This window comes from Macrobrachium rosenbergii, chromosome 51 (genome assembly GCF_040412425.1).
Source record: "Macrobrachium rosenbergii isolate ZJJX-2024 chromosome 51, ASM4041242v1, whole genome shotgun sequence".
NCBI lineage: Eukaryota > Metazoa > Arthropoda > Malacostraca > Decapoda > Palaemonidae > Macrobrachium > Macrobrachium rosenbergii.
This window is the reverse complement of record NC_089791.1, coordinates 31,662,128-31,680,806: the sequence shown is the minus strand read 5'-3', so window position 1 is coordinate 31,680,806 and position 18,679 is coordinate 31,662,128. Positions and strand designations below refer to the sequence as shown.

General features: G+C 39.3%; 1 protein-coding gene and 1 long non-coding RNA gene across 2 annotated transcripts; both read right to left on the bottom strand.

Moving 5' to 3' along the window:
• Positions 1 to 199: 199 nt before the first annotated feature.
• On the bottom strand, positions 200 to 7,524 carry LOC136833287 (uncharacterized). Its single transcript, XR_010851402.1, has 3 exons — positions 7,371 to 7,524; positions 682 to 1,540; positions 200 to 309 (listed from the first exon to the last, which is right to left on the bottom strand). It is a non-coding gene; the product is annotated as an uncharacterized lncRNA (long non-coding RNA).
• Positions 7,525 to 10,193: 2,669 nt separating this feature from the next.
• Positions 10,194 to 17,369, bottom strand: LOC136833543 (uncharacterized). The gene is made up of 7 exons (XM_067095766.1): positions 16,895 to 17,369; positions 16,283 to 16,341; positions 14,877 to 14,998; positions 13,564 to 13,707; positions 13,054 to 13,176; positions 12,045 to 12,213; positions 10,194 to 11,599 (listed from the first exon to the last, which is right to left on the bottom strand). Exons 1-7 carry the CDS (start codon positions 17,080 to 17,082, stop codon positions 11,478 to 11,480), a joined length of 927 nt encoding a protein of 308 aa, XP_066951867.1. The 5' UTR covers positions 17,083 to 17,369; the 3' UTR covers positions 10,194 to 11,477.
• Positions 17,370 to 18,679: the final 1,310 nt, after the last annotated feature.

Sequence of the window (18,679 nt, the reverse complement as noted above, 5' to 3'; positions counted from 1 at the left end):
GAATTATACAAATTACTTCCTTTGACGGAGAGTAGCACCATTAAAATCAAAGACACATAACTCATTAGCAACCACAATATTTCCATTTCACATTAAGTCAATCTTCCACATACCAAAAACCTTAAGTCTGTCACGCAAAACTTAATTTCTTCAACATAGTACCACTTTTAATTAATACTTTGTCCCACAGTTTACTCGCCTCTACAGGAGATGGAGCAACATAAAAGTTTGCCTTCAATCCGAGTATTTGTCAAGTCAACTGTTGCCTCCTGGTTACGTAATGTCCCCCCTTCTAGTGGTTCATAAGCTCTGGAAATAACAAAAATGTTAAATGAATGGGAGTTTTTAGGTTTGAAATCTGTTTAGCTTTATAAGACTTAAGACCCATGATTTCTGAAAGAAAAGTTCGCTTAAAACTTAATTACCATTCCTCACTTTAACACTAAGTTTTTGGTAATTCATAGATATCCATAGCTGACATTAAAGATTTTAAAAGATCTGAACTTAGGGAACACAAGTATCCACAATTGAGCACTAATTTATTTACCTAAATGACTATTCTGACTGAGATACCAGTATCTATGTCAAATGATTTTCATCTAAAGAGTTTACTACTAGTGTTTCTAAGATTTATGAACCTGCAAAATTGCAAAATTTTTTTATGCACACTTATGAGCTCACCCAAATCTCAGGTAGCGTCGCTGATGTCACTTCCTGGCGTCGCAGAGTTTTGGGTAAAGCCTTGCAAGTTACCCACAGTTACCAGCATTATTGCTGTGATGTTTTAACTTTCTTACCTTGTCAATTGTAACTTCTCTCCTATAGGACTGCAGTCACTAATGTAGAGTTACCTAGACATTTGTTTATGTAAGGCACAACATTTATTGCAGAATAATTTGCAGGATGTATTTTGACTGATTAGAATGAGATTGAATGACACACAACCATATACGTCAGGAAAAATCAACTTATGAATGGGACCTCCCCCTCTAACCTCCCAGCAATAGTAGGGATCTACTGGGAAAAAAATCGCGATAAAATGTGAAATAAAGTGAATACAAAGGAAAAGCCCGTGAACTTGACATCATAGCCAACATGTAATGACAGGGATCCATCCTAAACTAACCTAACCTAACCTAATCTAGGGTGTCAAATCCTACAAGGCATGAGGATTTCCTTCCACTGGACCCCCTTAAATATTTTTGGCTAAAAAAGTGTGGTAAGTGGTATATGTCGTGTTGCAAAAATGATACGCTGTTCGCAGTACGTTACGTTAAATGCAAACTGAATATAGACAGTATCAAATATAAACTTATAATTCCTGCATTATAATAATACCTTGATACAGTAACTTTACATTGCAACAGAAGTCATATAGGAGAGAATCGTTTGCAATTGACAATGCACAAAGAAAAACTGGAAATATCTGTAATTCTGGGTAATTTGTAAACCAGCGCCAAGTTTTATACTATTCAGGCTCTCCTGAGGTCCTCTGTGAACCCTTCATCGGGCACTGGGTTATATCCTAGAAAGAGAGACCCTGAAAAAATGAAAATTATATTGTGAAACTGTAAGATCAACCATGATCCTGAAGAAATTAAAGCATCAAAACTGGTCAAAGAGGATTGTGTATCAGACAGTCTGCTAGGAAGTAAGTAATGTTAAGTTAAAATACCATATGACCATTCTGCTGTGAAAAACATGGGTGCATGACACAGACTATTCCATCAAAGTGGTTTATGACAACCTATAAATACAGCAAAATCGCAACCAACATATGCACCAATTGCAACATCAACAACAACTAACTGTAGTAACTGTATCTGGCACTAGTGCATAGCCAAAAGCAACAAATTCACTTTAACTGACAAACAACAATAATACAGAAGTAGGAATAAAGACAATCAGCAGCAGCAGAAAAGTAGCAAAAATGCCAACAGGGACCAGTGATGTTTAGTGATTACCTAAAGAGAAATATTAAAAGAACCAAAACTACTGAGGTTGTGACAGTAAAGAATTGCAACACAAATGCAACAACCTGTAACTGCAACAAGCCTAAGAACACAAGAACCTTCAACTACAGCAAAATCAGGAACACAAAAAACCAACCCACAACTGCAGCAAACCTAAGAACACAAGAACCTTCAACTACAGCAAAATCTCATACACAAAAACCAACCCACAACTGCAGCAAACCTAAGAACACAAGAACCTTCAACTGCAGCAAACTCAAGAACACAAACCTTCAACTGCAGCAAACCTAAGAACACAAGAACCTTCAACTACAAAAATCAGAACACAAAAACCAACCCACAACTGCAGCAAACCTAAGAACACAAGAACCTTCAACTACAGCAAAATCTCATACACAAAAACCAACCCACAACTGCAGCAAACCTAAGAACACAAGAACCTTCAACTGCAGCAAACTCAAGAACACACAACCTTCAACTGCAGCAAACCTAAGAACACAAGAACCTTCAACTACAGCAAAATCAGGAACACAAAAAACCAACCCACAACTGCAGCAAACCTAAGAACACAAGAACCTTCAACTACAGCAAAATCTCATACACAAAACCCAACCCACAACTGCAGCAAACCAAGAACACAAGAACCTTCAACTGCAGCAAACTCAAGAACACACAACCTTCAACTGCAGCAAACCTAAGAACACAAGAACCTTCAACTACAGCAAAATCAGAACACAAAAAACCAACCCACAACTGCAGCAAACCTAAGAACACAAGAACCTTCAACTACAGCAAAATCAGGACACACAAAAACCAACCCACAACTGCAGCAAACCTAAGAAAACGTAAGAACCTTCAACTACAGCAAAATCTCATACACAAAAACCAACCCACAACTGCAGCAAACCTAAGAACACAAGAACCTTCAACTGCAGCAAACTCAAGAACACACAACCTTCAACTGCAGCAAACCTAAGAACACAAGAACCTTCAACTACAGCAAACCTAAGAACACAAGAACCTTCAACTGCAGCAAACTCAAGAACACACAACCTTCAACTGCAGCAAACCTAAGAACACAAGAACCTTCAACTACAGCAAAATCAGGAACACAAAAAACCAACCCACAATAAGCAAACCTAAGAACACAAGAACCTTCAACTACAGCAAAATCTCATACACAAAAACCAACCCACAACTGCAGCAAACCTAAGAACACAAGAACCTTCAACTGCAGCAAACTCAAGAACACACAACCTTCAAACTGCAGCAAACCTAAGAACACAAGAACCTTCAACTACAGCAAAATCAGGAACACAAAAACCAACCCACAACTGCAGCAAACCTAAGAACACAAGAACCTTCAACTACAGCAAAATCTCATACACAAAACCCAACCCACAACTGCAGCAAACCCAAGAACACAAGAACCTTCAACTGCAGCAAACTCAAGAACACACAACCTTCAACTGCAGCAAACCTAAGAACACAAGAACCTTCAACTACAGCAAAATCAGGAACACAAAAAACCAACCCACAACTGCAGCAAACCTAAGAACACAAGAACCTTCAACTACAGCAAAATCAGGAACACAAAAAACCAACCCACAACTGCAGCAAACCTAAGAACGTAAGAACCTTCAACTACAGCAAAATCTCATACACAAAAACCAACCCACAACTGCAGCAAACCTAAGAACACAAGAACCTTCAACTGCAGCAAACTCAAGAACACACAACCTTCAACTGCAGCAAACCTAAGAACACAAGAACCTTCAACTACAGCAAACCTAAGAACACAAGAACCTTCAACTGCAGCAAACTCAAGAACACACAACCTTCAACTGCAGCAAACCTAAGAACACAAGAACCTTCAACTACAGCAAAATCAGGAACACAAAAAAACCAACCCACAACTGCAGCAAACCTAAGAACACAAGAACCTTCAACTACAGCAAAATCAGGAACACAAAAACCAACCCACAACTGCAGCAAACCTAAGAACACAAGAACCTTCAACTACAGCAAAAACCAACCCACAACTGCAAAACCTAAGAACACAAGAACCTTCAACTGCAGCAAACTCAAGAACACACAACCTTCAACTGCAGCAAACCTAAGAACACAAGAACCTTCAACTACAGCAAACCTAAGAACACAAGAACCTTCAACTGCAGCAAACTCAAGAACACACAACCTTCAACTGCAGCAAACCTAAGAACGCAAGAACCTTCAACTGCAGCAAACTCAAGAACACACAACCTTCAACTGCAGCAAACCTAAGAACACAAGAACCTTCAACTACAGCAAACCTAAGAACACAGAACCTTCAACTGCAGCAAACTCAAGAACACAAACCTTCAACTGCAGCAAACCTAAGAACGCAAGAACCTTCAACTGCAGCAAACTCAAGAACACACAACCTTCAACTGCAGCAAACCTAAGAACGCAACAACCTTCAACCACAGCAAACTCAAGAACACAAAAAGCCTACAACTGCAGCAAACCTAAGAACATCCTTCAACTGCAGAAAACTCAAGAGCACAAAAACCCACAAGATCAGCAAACCTAAGAACACAAGAACCCTCAACTGCAGCAAACTTAATAACACAAAAACCCATAAGTGCAGCAAACTCAAAAACCTAGAACTACGGCAAACCTAACAACAAAAGAACCCTCAACTGCAGCAAAATCAAGAACACAAAATCTACATCTGCAGCAAACCTAAGAACACAAAAACCTTTAACTGTAGCAAAATCAAGAACACAAAAACCAACCTACAATTGCAGCAAACCTAAGAACACAAGAACCTTCAACTGCAGCAAACTCGAGAACACAAAACCTACAACTGCAGCAAACCTAAGAAGCACAAGAACCTTCAACTGCAGCAAACTCAAGAACACAAAAACCCACAATTGCAGCAAACCTAAGAACACAAGAACCTTCAACTGCAGCAAACTCAATAACACAAGAATCTTCAACTGCAGCAAACTCAAGAACACAAAAACCTACAACTGCAGCAAACCTAAGAACACAAGAACCTTCAACAGCAGCAAAATCAAGAACACAAACGCCTACAACTGCAGCAAACCTAAAAACACAAGAACCTTCAACTGCAGCAAACTCAAGAACACAAAAACCTACAACTACATCAAACCTAAGAACCCAAGAACTTTTAACTGCAGAAGCCAATGACAGCCACAGCCTACCACTGCAGCAAAAACATGATAGCTATAGACTACAACTGTAAAAAGCCCAAGATATCTACAACCCACAACTTCTGCAAGTCAAGCATAACTGCAACAAATCCCCATCAACCTACAACTGCAGAAAAACGAAGATAACCTGCAATTGTGGCAATACCAACGACTCAGCCTAAAACAGGAGCTGGAGGCGAACTACCAAGATACTCTTCAGCTGTAGTAAACTGCACAGGAAGCTATGACAGTCCTAAGACACATGAGCTACGCCCTTATTAAGAAACAGGCCAGAACACCAGCATGGCCGAGACCATTAAATGACAACTGCCAAAGAACAAAAATGACAACTAACAGTAACAGCTATAACTAAGTTGTACCATTAAAAGCTTGCCAGATTTTAAGTTTATGGTGCTGCTGATCCTTCTAAACCTAGCAGCATCACCCTCAAGGGACAATAACAAGTTTTAATCAAGTTATTTGGCTTTGCTTCTGAATGCCTTAAGTCAATGAAAGCCGTTTCCTTGCAAAACAAGAACAAAAAACTGAATTCATAAATGAACCAATGCTTAAAACTTCACTTGCATAAATAAAGTGTCCTCGGATATTTCCTAATTCTATTTCACAAGACACTGGACTTCCCAGTAAGGAACCAAGTACTCAGTGTTCATTCATGGAATGGTTCATACCTTTGCCTTAAATCCTCCGTAAAATGCCATTTGGAAAATAATCCAGTCCAGTACTAAGAGCATCCAAACTAATATCACTCTTCTGAAGGGAAAGTTCACCAGCAAACAGCTATGCAAGATTTATGTCCCATATTGCACAGAATCTTATATTATTAACTAACCTAACACTTGCTTTAGTGGGATCTGCTGCTTCCATAACTGGCTCCCGTGTGTAATATGGTATACTACGTGGTAAGATGTCAGTCGCATGCTCTAGTCGCTCACTGAAAACTATATTCAAAATGATTGAGGGCTTTCCATGATAAGCTGACAATAGTTTGAAGCACCACCAACGGAAATTTTCTCGAGTAATAGAAGCAGCATTGATGAGGTTAAAATAGTAAACTGTTAATTTTATTTTTGCCAGGCAGAAACTGAATGGCTACAGAGGTCAGGAGCCCTGCTGAAGTTAAGAGGGTATGGGTCACAAAAAAAAAAAAATCGCACTGGGCAGGAAAACGGCAGCCACAGACAATAAGATTAAAGTAAGTTATCGGGGCAATACTGCCCTAAAGTGGAAAACTACAATATCTGCAAAATTTTCGAAATTGAGATATGCTACCTATTGGGCTTGTGAGACATTAATACACAAGTTACTGCAGTTTCAGAATGATTCTTCAGTGCTTTCCACGAGTATTTAGGGGGTCCCATTTGCAGTATCTGCAAAATCAGTAGTAGGGCAAAGGAAAACTATATTGTATACCATTTTTCTGTTTTGTATTTTTGCAGATACTGCAGTCTGCCATTTTAGGGCAGAATAGGAGTTGGGTGTGAAGTCATCAGGTAGGTTGCTGAACCCCAAATCAGGGTTAAGTTAGGATGTAACCTCCTGGATTACTATGATATTAATAACAGGTTAAATGTTTTATTTATATACCTTATTTTCACAGTTTCAGTACAACACATTATCACGGCTGTCCCTGTAACCAAGTTGTATCCTCAAGTTTAACTCTTGAAAAAATCTGCCGTTTCATTATTTTAGTGTGGGCTGTATTTAACTGGAAACTAAACAAAACGTTTTGAGGAATAATCTGGGGAAATTAACCTCGTCACCATTTTTCTTAGCAATTTAAGAAAGACGATATAAATAAACCAGATGATTGAAACTCATTCTTAGGCTCCTTTTTGAAGAATTCAGACCTACTGCCAAAACCACTGCAATGATCTAGGTCTAGGGTGGTAAATTTTCAAATCATGGACAGCTGCGCGAACGTGGAATCCATCTTTGAGTAAACCATGATGGAATTACTGATTAGGATAGTTATCAAAATCATAATTTTATGACGTTTGCAAAAGCGAGCCGATACTGAATAGGTCCTAAGAGGAATATTGACATACCTAATGCGGATACGTTTGCAGACCTTAAACCTTGTACCAGTGCGAAGACATGCGCCACGAAATATGGAATTCATCCATACAAGACGAAAAACAATTACAATTATGCAAAGGAAACAATAAGATGAAGATCTTACCTGACTAAGGCAGGCAGCCATGATGACACTTGGCGTCCGCCATTGAAAAAGGTTCGCCAGAAGTCCGTCACTGTCAGTCACCGTCCGTTCTTTGAGTTGCCATTTTATGAATTTTTATACACGTAATAAGACTTCAATTACTTCCTTCGACTAGCTGGAAAAATGAAAATGATATATAGAGACTGTTTAATCATCATTGCATATATGGCGTAAGTTTTACATACAAATATGTAAGGTATGTAGATTATTTTGAAAGAGGCTTCTTGCAACGATTCTCGAGGCACTACCGAGGTCTAGTGGCCCAATAAACAGTTGGGCAAAGATTTTAAAAGCTATTACAACTTTCCTACCAGTCAGTGAATAGTCTCAAGGTATCTGATGCGAGATGCACTGCAATGCTGGCTTTGGAGCCGTCAAATTTGCAGCCCGAATATTGTGTTATAACCTTCCATTTGACACTAAGGGAACTTGAAAATCTGAAGTCTTTAAACAACTGAAGACTACTTTTTTAGTATTATGGCATTTATAGTGGCGTATGCTGTACAATTCTTCGAATGCTTCTGATAACGTAAGAGTTTACTAAGAGTTTTGTCTTGGCAACAATTAGTCGTCGGATCTTCTGATCTCCTAATGACGTCTCCTGAGTTTCATTTGTATCTATTTCATTCCCTGTTCCCTCATATTTATCTGTTTATCACCTTTTCCTATAACTTCTCTCTCTCTCTCTCTCTCTCTCTCTCTCTCTCTCTCTCTCTCTCTCTCTCTCTCTCTCTCTCTCTCTCTCTCTCTCCAGGCTGGTTTCCCTTGTAGGCCTCTTAGGTTTGTATAAGTCTGTTGACTCTGTCCCTAAAGGTTTTTAGCTGAGGATTTACAGAAATCAAGAAAAAGTATATAGATTACATTTGTAGGATCACACAAGAAGCCTAATGCGTGTAAGATAAAGCCTTACCACATTTCCCGTGAAATCTTTAATCTCAAAATGAACAAGCGATGAAAAGCAGCAAGATACTATCAACGAAAAAGTAGTTTACAATTTCCAAAAGCAGTAAGCATCTCTAGGGAAAGGATAAGGTGACAAATTTGAGTTAATAAAAACATTCCTTATTAAACTAACATGCTTCTCTCAGAATCACTCCCTTTCAAATCAGCAATGTACCATTCTTTCCCTTATCTTCCTGGTATCAACCCTAACCTTTACGTTTTTACTACAAGTAATATTCATTGCCTCTTCCATTCGTGCTGCTTATCACAAATGAACGACAGCCCGGGAGAGATTTTGCGGACAAGAAGCAGCTACGGTCTAAATTTGGCAACTGGAGTGACCGGCATGCTGGAGTCCAACCACCAAGTGCTCCTGTACTTTGCAAACTAGTTAGGCAAACTTCCTTGGCTGTGCCTTGCTCTGTCTTCACCTATTAATTGAAAACAAATCCTTACGAGAATCTCACAACAATAGTAATCAATTTCATAGTGGCGAAGAGCTGTCAAATGGACGCTAGGCTAATTAATGTCGAATCTTCAAACCTAAGCCAGCCATTATTGGTCTAGAGTGATAAAAATGTAGACTGAGCTGTTAATGTAGAAAACACCTCGCTAAATGAGGTTTTGGAACGTAAGATAAGTCTACAGGACACAAATAATTATATTTTTACAGTACAAATAATTAGGTTAGTCTAACCAAGCCCAGACAACGTTAAGAGAAAATAATATGAACTAGACCAAGCTAGGCAACGCCATACTAAGACTACAATGAAACTCACATTTTTGCTTGGAATGACAACTTGGTTATTTTCTTAATTTTTTCTGCTTCCTTTGACTGAAATTGTGTTGTTTACGATATATAAAACGGACAGAACAGAGACAACGCAACATCTGTTTCCGGTAACTGTTGCTAAATCTTCTTCTTCCGTTTTCTTCCAAAGAGCATTTTTAGTTTTGTTTCGCTGAATCTGATTCGAAATTTTGGTCTGATGACTTTTTTTAGATTTTTCTTTGCTTTCATTGTTTTGCAATGAAAATCCAAACTCACGGGATTACCTGTGCCCAATGGAAGTTATGTTACGAAAGTAAAATTCATATAATCTGGGATACTCGATCTGGTACAATATCATCATTTAGCAAAAGTGATTTGCACAGGTGTAGATTTTTTCGAGTTTCGTAATTTTAACTCATGACATGATTTCAATAAAATACAGTACTTTTACTGTTGCATGCAATCATGCGTGAGCACTTATGAACAAATCTAAAAATGTGTTCCATTAGAAACAAACGGCAGGCCATATTTACAATAGTCTGTCATGAAATATTTTCATTTTCTTGATTTTCACTAAATTAATGCAAAGAAAACTGCATATCATTTTATAGTACACTATGATAAATAGTCCTCTTTACCCCTGAGACGAATCAGTAGATATGCAAGCTATTTGTAATATCATTAAAGTACACAAAATAAAGGCAAATGTCAATATGCAACGGAGTAGGCTTATGAGAAACTAAAAATATTCCATAATTTGCATTTCACATCTTCTGTAAGTGCTGTAAGTGTCGTTCGATTAATTCAAATAAAAGGATCGAATATTTATAGAACCGGACATTACCAGATTGTAAAGTTGAGGCTGTGTCTGTGAACATTTATAATAAAATTGACTGACAAAATGGAAACAGTCTAGCAATGGGCGAATGCTCACTACAAGATGATGATGATGTTTTAATCCCTAGAATTTCTTGGTCTCTGAAAAGACGGTTCTATATTTTTTTTTTCAGATAAACCTGTCATTCTTCCCCTTTTTTGGGGGGGGAGGGTTGGGGGTGGGGTTAGGGGTGTCTGGGCTTCATAAGGGTGAAGAGCTACTCACCCCCTCCGCCCCTTCCATGACCCGGCCCCACCCTCCCAACTATTCGACTAGTAATGCCGAACATTTTTGACGTTTATCAGAAATTCTGTGGGGAATTTTTCTCTAGTATTTTTCGCATAACTAACAACTCTGTTCTGGGGAGGTCGACGGGAGGGGCAGCTTTATATTTCACTGAATAAATAATGCCCATAAGATGGTCTATCAGCCAAATTCATGACCCCATATATTACCTGCAGTTTTTTCTTTAATAGAAAAATTACCTGTATGTATATTTGCTCATTAAATTTGACGGATTTTTTCTCACCTTCTCCACCGATTACTTACTGGAGCTAAGACGACAAACTTCTCTGAGGAAAGGACTGAAAAGTCTTCTTCAATGGACGGAGTTTCAGGTGGGACTAATCATCTAATGGCTCCCTTCGCTGTCGGCTTCAAGATGCTAATTTGAGTCTAAGGAAAATGATGGCCAGTTAGCAATACGCTTTCGTCATTTTTTTTTTTTTTAACCTTTCGTTTTTAATTTTACTCTTTTTACTCCATTTCTCATGAGTATTTTTTAAATCTTGTTCTTTCCTCTTTTTTTTCCTCCGTATTAGCGGGTAATGTTTTTTTTTTTTTTTTTTATCGTGCGTCAGAAGCGGAACAAGGTTCTTGACTTTCTGCTTACACGTGTGATTGATTACATAGATTATCTCTCTCTCTCTCTCTCTCTCTCTCTCTCTCTCTCTCTCTCTCTCTCTCTCTCTCTCTCTCTCTCTCTCTCTCTCTCTCTCTCTCTCTCTCTCTCTCTCTCTCTCTCCAATTCAGTCATAACGAGGTATGACGGGAATGGGCTGAAAATGATCGTAAATTTCAAAGTGTCTCGCAACAAAAGTAGAGGCGCCATTTATTTTTTAGCGCAGGTAATCTTGCGCAGATGTCTCGAAGCTGATGATGATCTTAAACAAGGACGCTTATTTAAGCTTCTTAAGCTTTCGCAAAGCTTAAACTTAAAGATATTACAAGGAACGTCAAGAATCAAGTCAAAATTTTATGGGAAGCTTTCAGTAGTCGCCTAAAACAACTGAATAATAAGAATAACTGGCCAAGGCGAGTGAAACAACTTGTACATATTACATAATATAAAATCTAAGCAAATCACACAGAACTTAGACCATGTAGAGTTACTGAAAACGTAACACTCTTGAGTCACAATCGGGCTCTCCTTGTACAGACCACGTTTTCGTTCCTCCCCCTCATGATGTGGTCCAGACTAGGGGTGTCCCCAAACTATCTCAGTGCGTCCATCGTACTGCCGAGCGCTCATGACCTTGAAGCCGTAACAAGCGAGACGATGGTAGTAGTCCCAGAAGAGCTCTCTAAGGCCTGGACGCCCTAGGAAGAAAAAAAAATGTTTTTTGGCCAGAAGTATGAATCTCTTGTTACAATAAACCTTTTGAAGGGTTTTCCAAGTTCCTGATTCCAAGTTCGCGAACATAGCGTCGAAAACCTTCTCACAAATCCTTCGCGCTTTCTCTGACCAAGAGTGACAGTTGTCATTAAAGAGAGGCGCATTTCAGCGTTCATTTACTTTTCCCTCCATCCTACTGAATCCCTACAGTTAATGGCTTAGGTTCCAGTGTAGTTACTTCACCGATCACAAACCTTGTCAACTGGATGACAGACAAAGACAGGAGAAAGAGACTTGTCAAATGGTCACAAAAGTACTAGGCTTATATCCCAGTCTGTCTTGATAATCTTTTCCATAATTCCCATCAGCCCGAGTGTTCCCCTCACCCACATAACTTTCATTCAAAGCAAAACTGAGAGAATAACGTACCGTAATGCGTCTCCATGCCAATCTGCTTGATGTTGGCCAACAAATGTGGCGTGTTGGTGAAAACGTCATCAAAGAACTTCATCTCGGAGGTTTCAACATCCATTTTGAGGTAGTCGATGACAGTGTCTAGTAGACCGAGTCTCTTCAAGATGTTTTCGTAAGTGTCCAGCTGGGTAGGAAACAGAGGAGCAAGTTAATGTCCCTCCATGGGACACTGTAGGAGATTTTTACGTGCATTAGCAAGTTTAATAATGTATTAGCTTTCTACAGAAGCCGTTTACTACTTGATTTGCTACAGAGCTCGAATTTCATCTGTATCATGTGAGATTCTCTTGCAGTTCTAGAAATTCATTTGGTATCTTTCTACAGAGCTCGAAATTCATCTGATACCTTTCTACAGAGCTCGAAATTCATCTCATACCTTCCTACAGAGCTCGAAATTCATATCATACCTTTGTACACTGCCCGAAATTCATATCACACCTTTGTACAGTGCTCGAAATTCATCTGATACCTTTGTACAGAGCTCGAAATTCATCTGCTACCTTTCTACAGAGGTCGAAATTCATCTCATACCTTTCTACAGAGCTTGAAATTCATCTCATACGTTTCTACAGAGGTCGAAATTCACCTCATACCTTTCTACAGAGGTCGAAATTCATCTCATACCTTTCTACAGAGCTCGAAATTCATCTCATACCTTTCTACAGAGCTCGAAATTCATCTCATACCTTTCTACAGAGGTCGAAATTCATCTCTCACCTTTCTACAGAGGTCGAAATTCATCTCATACCTTTCTACAGAGCTCACATCTCATACCTTTCTACAGAGCTCGAAATTCATCTCATACCTTTCTACAGAGCTCGAAATTCATCTCATACCTTTCTACAGAGCTCGAAATTCATATCATACCTTTGTACAGAGGTCGATATTCACCCGCTACCTTTCTACAGAACTCGAATATCACCTGACTTTTCAAAACAAAATTCGAACATCATGCGAACCTCACCTTGCAAGACCTCCCTCTCATTGTTACAATTTCCGTCTGGTTGCTGATGCCGAGGTTAAGGAACCGGATATTCGGCTTGTGTTGGTGGTCCTCCTCCCCAATGGTCGGGTCAAAACTGTACACCTGTTCGAAGACGGATGAACGAGGAGGACCTTTAACATACTCCTGAAAGAATCCTGGAAGTGTTCGAATACTTCTTGGTCTATTTTCGATTGCTTATTGGTCTACTTTCCAATATTTTTTTTTGAGATTGTTACTTGACTACTTTCGAATACTTATTGGTCTACTTTTGAACACTTGGTGTAATTTCGTATACTTATTGGTCTACTTTCCAATACTTATTTTTCAAATGGTTACTGAACTGCTTTCGAATACTTTTTCGTCTAATTTCGAATACTTATAGACCTAATTTTTAGTACTTATTGGTCTAATTTTTAATCCTTACTGGTCTAATTTTAATCCTTACTGGTCTACTTTTGAAGACTCATTGATCCACTTTCGAATACTTACCTTACATCCAAATACCCCAAAATACTCATCGAATGTCCAGTCGTTATTGATCCCGAAGGAGAGAACGCTACAGTTCCTCTCGTCCAGCCTGAAGACTGGGTCTAGGCAAACAGCTTTGCTGCCATCGCCAAGTCCGAAATATATCTGTAAAGGAAGGAATACAGAAACCGATTGCTAATAGAATAGAATATAGGGTTTAGGCCCAATGCCAAGCACTGGGACCTATGAGGCCATTCGGCCCTAGAAGGGAATTTTTTTAGTTGAAAGGTTTGAAAGGTGTAACAGGAAGGAAACCTCACAGTTGCACTATGAATCAATTGTTAGGAGAGGAGTCAGATGGAAGAGAGAATGGGGTATTAATCCGATATGCTAGTACTAAAACATGGCAGAAACTCAATGGGACGCCTAGTACTAGCCCCTCGGCGATCAAAGCTATCGTTCATTAAAATATAGGAATATATAGAAATGGGTGTATTTAATACTTTGGTCCCGAGGTGCTAGTACTAAAACATGGCAGAAGCTCAATGGCACGCCTAGTACTAGCCCCTCGGTGATCAAAGCTATCGTTCATTAAAACATAGGAATATATAGAAATGTGTGTATTTAATACTTTGATCCCCGTGGGGCTAGTACTAAAAACGGCGTTCCGTTGAGCGCCAACCATGTTTAGTACTAGCACCTCTTACTGATTGACAGGTAAATCTTACTCCACCTGTCATGATTTCAAGGTTACCAGCACATGATATTTCGGCAGCGAAGCTAAGGACAGGATATTTATCATTCATTCATGTTGCAATATCACGCAAGACTATAAATAACTCAAACAATGAATAACCATATTGAAAACACTGGTTCATAAATATTGTACTATTAATCACATAACTAGCTTCTCAAGCATTAGAACTTTATATTTTCCCGCACGCAAATTTCTTCGCTCTTTGACGAAAACTCCCTTGAAAACACCTGTCAAAAAAAGCACGGTTTATGTTTTCCTTGTAAATATCGACTCACTCTTTCTCTCTTGAAAACACCTGTCAAAAACAGCACTGTTTATGTTTTCCTTGTAAATATCAACTCACTCTTTCTCTCTTGAAAGCACCTGTCAAAAGACAGCGCTGTTTATAGTTTCCTAAATTCCTTGTAAATATCAACTCAATGTTTCTCTCTTGAAAACACCTATCAAAAAACAGCACTGTTTATGTTTTCCTTGTAAATATCAACTCAATGTTGCTCTCTTTTCAGAAACAGTCAATTCGCGAAGACATAATTTAATTTTCAGTTGACACGAGAACAATAATCTCCTGCCGACTTACCAGAGTCTCGCATTTGTACTGATTTTGCTTTTCGTATTCCAGAAATGCTTTCGAGCCCTCATAAGCGGGTATTGGGCAAGGTTTCCCCTGGGCACTTTCTTGTCTGGGATTTGGTGGCAATCCTGAAAGAAGAAGGATGAGAAGAAAATAGAATAAACTGACAACATTTCGCGAGCCTTTGCCCAGCACGCGATATGAACTAGACGTTGCGAGCCCTCTCTCTCTCTCTCTCTCTCTCTCTCTCTCTCTCTCTCTCTCTCTCTCTGTGTGTGTGTGTGTGTGTGTGTGTGTGTGTGTGTGTGTGTGTGTGTGTGTGTGTGTGTTAAAAGTAGCAGCGATTCTTTGTTTTACAAATTCTAAGTCACTTTTCTTCTTCTGAATTCACGATGTCTAATTCTCGTACCATAAATAATATTTTGCATGCACTGAACATACTGTACATGCACAAATGGGCTACATTGAGAGAGAGAGAGAGAGAGAGAGAGAGAGAGAGAGAGAGAGAGAGAGAGAGAGAGAGAGAGAGAGAGAAAGGTTACTCAACTGAATGATTATAGGCCTATGGTTACCGTATTCATTAATATCAAATAAAGAATATATAGTTTTCTACATTGACACTGCGCTACTGGGAGCCACGTCTCTTTCCGTAAAAGCGACATCGATAATTTTTTTAAATATATAAATAAAACTGGGAGCATGGACTAAGCGAACTAAATCTTCCATTTGACTTCGACGACACAGCAAGATGACAGTAAACAGAAATTTACATCTGGTTACATTTATACCAGTAAAAAGTTACGTGAAAACCCAGAATTTTACAGAGCTGTGCCTTGCCTCCAGGAAAACTGGACGAGAAATGCGAACACGCAGGTACGCCTTTACTCGATTGTACCATCTCCAATTTTACAGCTGAACGTATAAAGAATTTTACGTAATAATAAAAATACATCTGCCACGATTTAATTAAGTACAGGATATCAAACTTGAATTTCACATTTTTAATTAAAAATATGTGACTTTCATTGACCCCAGGTTCAGCACCTCTGAGAGAAACATCACTCTTTCTTTCCTGATGAGGACACTTAGTTTTCTCACCCTATAGTCTCTTCCTGACCCACATAGGACTATTATCCCTTCCAAATCTTCCTTAGGCTGTGATATAAACGTTTTAAATATCAATAGTCACTTAGAAAACCAGAAAAAAGACTTTATATAGACCTATACAAGGCCCCACATTGAATGACTCTCTAGGCTTACAGGGGCAAATCTATCTTTTCAAGGACATATAAAAATGTCAGTGGTATCGTAGCGATCTCATTTTCCCTTTCCAAAATGATGACGCGAAGACTTCCTTTTAAAAAAACAAAAGTGACGTGAGAACGGAATCAGAACTGTAAGATTCCTCTTACCGCTGGATGATTCTTCTTCTTCAGTGGCACTGGTGAGCACCTTTGTTTGAAGAGGTCGCCTGTGAAAGAGAGTATATTGGTAAGTTTGTACGAAAGGTATTTTTGAAGCAAAATGACTCGTTCGTGATGCACTGCAAAATATTAATGTTAAAATATATTCATCATCAAACAGTTATACATAGTTACACACAATCACGGCAAAAGGATAACTATTTTCTCACAATGCAAAGTCAGAAACTTTTCTAGGATGAATTTCTTCTATTTTAACAATTTTATTAGTTAATAAGGTACTGTTTTAATTGAATCAAGCATTGCGAATAAAATTATCTGGAAAAAAACCACGTCATTCATATAATTCAGATTCTTGTACAGAATATGGCCTTCAGTTGGCTCCCTTCATTTCTTAAACAGCAGAAAACGTTACACAACGACATTTAGGGGACCGATTTTTTTTTTTTTTTTTTTTTTTTTTAGGTTTGATATGCTTCGAATTCATCTTTCTTCTTGCAGTTCCGAGTCCCTAAGGTGATACGTGATACTAGACTTCAATACGCTCTCTCTCTCTCTCTCTCTCTCTAGTGAAAATCCTAGATACTGAACGTACACACTTACCAAACTGTGAACACTGTGATTCCCAACAGGGCAGCTAGGCCTAATCCGGACTTGAAGGGACTAGACCGAATCATTCTCTTCAGACGATCCACCACCACAAAAACCTGGAGAACACTGGCGTTAATACAAGACTGCCGAGGCTCTGCCACGCGAAGAATAAAAGAACGAAAAGGGTACACCGCAAGCATACACGACTGACTGGACGGTTTAGACTTTAGAGGGACGGGCAGCACTATAATTAGGTAGGCTGGCTCCGAACAACGCTGCGGCACCTGTGATATAATTTTCTTTTTAATTTCTGAGAAGGTTTCGTTTCAGTTTAAATACCAAAATAAATGAATAACTCATTCGCTTATGAAACACACACACAGAGAGAGAGAGAGAGAGAGAGAGAGAGAGAGAGAGAGAGAGAGAGAGAGAGAGAGAGAGAGAATTCGTTTCACAATGGTTTCTTTAAATAAAAAGGTTAATTGATTAACTCCGTAACTTGTGAGTGTGTGTGTGTGTAGGTGTGTGCAGGTGTGTGTGTGTTTGTGTGTGTTTGTGTAGGTGTGTGCAGGTGTGTGTGTATGTGTAGGTGTGTGTAGGTGTGTGTGTGTGTGCAGGTGTGAGAGAGAGAGAGAGAGAGAGAGAGAGAGAGAGAGAGAGAGAGAGAGAAAGGATTCGTTTCACACACAAAATTAGCCTATGATCCGATCTTAAGAGTACAGCAAATGCGTTTGCACGTATTTGTGCGCGCGTGTGCACACGTGAAGCTACAGTGGAGTAATAAGCTTTCTTAATAGTTTAAAACACCTCAATGTTTTATCAGGATGAATAAGGATAGTCACTACATTCCACACGCAAAATACGCGGATGACGTCTCGCGAATGTCGCAGTGTCCACTATATCAAACAAAACACGGTGCTACTATAGTGGGCGGTCTACTTAGGGGATCGTGTTTGTTTCGCCGTGTTTAGTACTAGCCCCTCAAATGTGATCAAGTCCCATATAACTCACTCACTCACTCTCAACGCTAAAAGTCGAAGTGACAGAGGATGGAGCTGCTTAGCTGGCGTGGTTATAATACCATGAGGAAAAGAGTAAGAAATAATATGCAATAACCTACCGTTGAGCGTGAGGGAACTATGGAATTTAGACACGAGACGTTAGAGAGAGAGAGAGAGAGAGAGAGAGAGAGAGAGAGAGAGAGAGAGAGAGAGAGAGAGAGAGATAAGAATTCTAACTCACGAAATACGAAGCCGATTTCGAAATACGGTAGCAATCGAAGTCTAAACCAAGGTCTAAAGATTGGTACAGCAATAATTTGTAGCCTTCTCTGTAACAGTCTCTGGGTATCCTTGAGAAAAGTCAATCAAATTACTTCCCCAGAGCCTGTGAGGAAAAGCCACGAAGCTCAATACGGGTAAAACACCTGAGCACTTTCGAGGACACAAAGCAGAATTAGAGAGCGGAAAACACGGTAGAAAGAATGGCCGCCCTCGAGCAGTAGGCCGATACAGATTATAATAGAATAGAAATGCTGAATCTAGGCCAAAGGCCAAGTGCTGGGACCTATGAGGTCATTCAGCGCTGAGACGGGAATTGACAGTAAAAGGTTTGAAAGGTGTGACTGGAGGAAAAACCTCGCAGTTACACTATAAAACAATTGTTACAGGTATGAAATGTCAGATGGAAGAAAGAATATGAACTGAGGTACAGTACATGGGAATGAAAAGGGTTGCAGGCTGGGGGCTGAAGGGATGCTGCAAAGAACCTTTAGTAATGCTTACAGTGTGCCCCTTA